Raw genomic sequence first — 3,425 nt, 5'->3', positions numbered from 1 at the left:
CCACCTCCCCCTCCTGCGCCTCGGGCGCCGATGGGAGTCCCGAGAGGGCGAGAAGGCAGCGCCGGGGGGTCGTGGCCCTGGTGACATTAGGCCCGCGGTCCTGGGGCCACTCTCCTTATGTCCCGCTCTCGTTAAAGTTATTTGCTACTTTTGCTCCTCCCCTTCCTCTGCTCCTGCTCCTCTCGTGGCGGTCAGGGACTGGTTTACACGCTGCTGCCCTCAGGAGAGAGACCCGGAGAATAAAATAATAGGCGAACATAAAAGATTGAGAGAACCCGCCCCGCCGCCCACCCGGGAGCCCGGCCCTCTCTGTCGTCGAAGAGCTGCGCAGGTCGCTCCGCCCCGTCAGGGTGAGGCCAGCGGTGGCACCGAGAGGGGCCGGGCGGCACCAGCCGGGTGGAGAAAACGAGAGCCGCGTCCTCGCAGGTGGAGGCGGTCTCGGCGACAGCACCGCGCGGGAACCTCTGGGCCGGGGCCGCCGCCGGGGGCGTGGGCCTGGCATTCCCATGGGCAAGGCGCTCCCCAGGGCCGGGATCGCCGCCAGCCTCGGGCAGCGCGGGGCGGCGGAGTGGTGGCTGCGGCGCCATGCGGGGTGCGGCGGGCCGGGACATGGCGAGGCGGGCGGGAGGCGCAGTGGCGGATGAGCTGGCCAACGCCGCCGCCCGTGGGGACCTGCAGCGCCTCAGGGAGCTGCTGGACGGAGCGGCCGACCCCAACGCCGCCAACTCCTATGGCAGAACCCCCATCCAGGTAGGGAGGCGGACTGTTGGCAGCTGGGCGAGGGCAGCGGCCCTCCGCGTCCTGCCCGAGGGGGGCGGCAGCAGCCCCGGGGCAGCAGCGGACCCTCCGGTACCCCGGAAGCGACCGCCCCCCGTCACTGTGCTCGGCTGCTGTCGAGGCAGCGTGGCACAGGCGTTCTTCTCGCCTCTCTGGGAAGAAGAAAGTCTTCTCCGGTGACGGCCGCAACAGGCAGATTTTGGTCTTAGCAACCCTTTACTTTATTTGGACCAACTGAGATAGGATGACTCAAATCCGAGAACTTAAATGCTCATCTCGCAATAAACGTGTAATAAAATTTATCAAGCCATGTTTGCAGAAATAATCTCCCTTTCGTTATACCTCGTCTTCTGCTTTATATGGCTGTATTTTTTGTCTCCCATGAAAAAAAAAGGATATTCGGTGGCTCTCATGAACAAAAATACCCAGTCGCGATAGCCTTGCCCAGCTGACGCTGCAGGTAGACAATGAGCAATCCCTGTGGGGCTCAGTCTGCCCACATTTTACACTCGCCTGAACGTGCGGGTAGACATAGCACCCGGACGTGTAGAAGAAGTTACCCTTATAAAGGTAGTTTTCGAGGTAATTCTAGCCAGCTTTTTCTTAAAATTTCAAAATAAAACGAAACTGGAATTATCTGAGAAGCTATATATAAATTTTGCTGCCAGTGCTTGCAAAACACTCTCTGACTCAAAATGTCGGTGGAGCATTTTACTCGAAACAGGTATTTGTTGCCGTCCTGCAGTGCTTTAGCTTTTTTTGTTTGGGTTTTTTTTTTCCCCCCAATCTTCGCGACAGGGACTTATCCCCTGTGCTGAACAGACTGCTGGGTGCGCTAGGGGAAGCTCAGCTAAGAAAACGGTGAGACCGATGCGGAGGGCTGCTGGACACGTTGGTACTGCCCTGGACACGCGGGTGAAGCAAAAGGTTCATTCCCTCCTGACGGTCAGGGAAGCGCGGGTACGGCGCCGCAGACACGGTGCGTTCCGTACATTACACGTCTCCCCTTGCCAAGGACCCTCTGGGGAAGCGTCACGGATGCGAGCGGAACGACGGCGATCCACGCGAGCCGCTGCGCCGGCACGTTTCCGCGGGGACCGGTGCAAAGCGACTTGAGACTTGACCTGGGTTTCTATGGGAGCGCGTCAGGAGAAGGACGAGCCCCTTCCCCCGGTTCGTCTGCTCCGAGCCTACCGACTTCCCGTTCCTGTCGCGGAGTAGCCCCAGTGTGCATCCACACCCCCCGACCCCGACAGGGTCCCCACCTGTTCTCTTCTGTCCCTTAGCGTGTGTAAAGGAGAGTTAACCAATACGGCACAACTCCCCCGACGGGTACACGTTCTCCACCGTTCGTGGCACGTGCAGAGCCGATCTCTATGCCTCACGGGCGGATTTTCTTCTCCTTTCCATTGTGGATTTCCGTTCCCTCCGGGCCGAGCGACAAAGCCTGAGCTCTGCGGTGGGCGCTGACGCTGTCTCTCCCCGCCGGTGATGATGCTGGGCAGCCCGCGGGTGGCCGAGTTGCTGCTGCGACACGGAGCCAACCCCAACCGCCCCGACCCGCGCACCGGCTGCCTCCCGGCGCACGATGCGGCCCGCGCCGGCTTTCTGGAGACGCTAGCGGCGCTGCACCGGGCCGGGGCGCGCCTCGACCTCCCCGACGGCCGCGGCCGCCTGCCCCTCGACGTGGCGGCGGGGGGCCCGCACGGAGCGGTGGAGCGGTACCTGCGCGACCCTCCGCCCTGTGCCTAACCTCACCCCGGGCCATTCCCTCCCCATACTTATTGCCCGCTCCCAAGTCGGGAGACACCAAGTGGAACAGTACTCATGCGATGTTGTGAATAACCCTGGATGGCGTTTCCCTGCTGCATGCACGAAGGACAATATTTTTTGCTCATGACCGTATATTATCCTACACTGGAAATGCTATGGCCCTCTGCAGGCCCCCTTTTTCACACAAGAGTCCAAATACTGAAGAGAAATATGAAGTAGGAAGTATGAAATATGAAATAAGAAAATACTAAATGTGAAAATATTAAATAGCAAATATTGAATATTAAATATGAAGGAAAATCCCTGTACAGAGATATGGTACTATAAACCCTTCCTCTGTTTTGATGGGGCCGCGTCTGGATTTTGTGCTCCCCGGTGGCTCCCCACTCACACTTCCTAGTCCTCCATCTGAAGAAGATGGGAGATGTTTCAGGGTCTCCCTGTCCCAACGGCTCCCTGTTTGATTTTGGTTAAAGCAATCTGAAGGGGTGCTGAAGCCAATCTGCCTTTCTCTGGCAAAACCCGCTGGACAGCAGGATCAGTGCTTCCTGGTGTGATTGCAGCTTTGGTAAATACCTTATTAAAATCACGTAGGATGCTGTGCATGTCTGTACATGTATTCCCAGCACATCCGTAGCTTTCCTTGTGTAGGCTGCAACTAAAAGACCTGAAAGGATAAAATAAAGAGAAATTTGTATCTCTGCAAGCCTGATATGATCCTTAGTTGAAGTACTCGTTGTTTTAACAATTTGCAAGTGACCTTTTCTGAGTTATAGTACATCTAAAAAATCATGTGATTATGAAAACAAGGCAGCCATAAACGAAAAATTAAAAATTATACATCTGAGCTCCAGTGCTTCCCAAGATGCTCGAGG

The 3,425-nt window shown here is 57.1% G+C and overlaps 1 protein-coding gene across 1 annotated transcript; it reads left to right on the top strand.

The window, feature by feature from the left end:
• Positions 1-609: 609 nt before the first annotated feature.
• CDKN2B (cyclin dependent kinase inhibitor 2B) lies at positions 610-3,214 on the top strand. The gene is made up of 2 exons (XM_054002580.1): positions 610-749; positions 2,265-3,214. The coding sequence occupies exons 1-2, from the start codon at positions 610-612 to the stop codon at positions 2,527-2,529; spliced, it is 405 nt and encodes a 134-aa protein (XP_053858555.1). The 3' UTR covers positions 2,530-3,214.
• Positions 3,215-3,425: the final 211 nt, after the last annotated feature.

This window comes from Vidua macroura, chromosome Z, assembly GCF_024509145.1.
Source record: "Vidua macroura isolate BioBank_ID:100142 chromosome Z, ASM2450914v1, whole genome shotgun sequence".
NCBI classification, from domain to species: domain Eukaryota; kingdom Metazoa; phylum Chordata; class Aves; order Passeriformes; family Viduidae; genus Vidua; species Vidua macroura.
The sequence above is the reverse complement of the archived record's forward strand: the minus strand, read 5'-3'. Positions and strand labels throughout refer to the sequence as shown.

What these genes read in the sequence shown, in the direction of transcription:
- CDKN2B (XM_054002580.1), top strand. Translation starts at nt 610, where the DNA reads ATGGCGAGGCGGGCGGGAGGCGCAGTGGCGGATGAGCTGGCCAACGCC. An exon ending in TATGGCAGAACCCCCATCCA is followed by an intron (nt 750 to 2,264) that starts GGTAGGGAGGCG and finishes TCTCTCCCCGCC; the next exon opens with GGTGATGATGCTGGGCAGCC.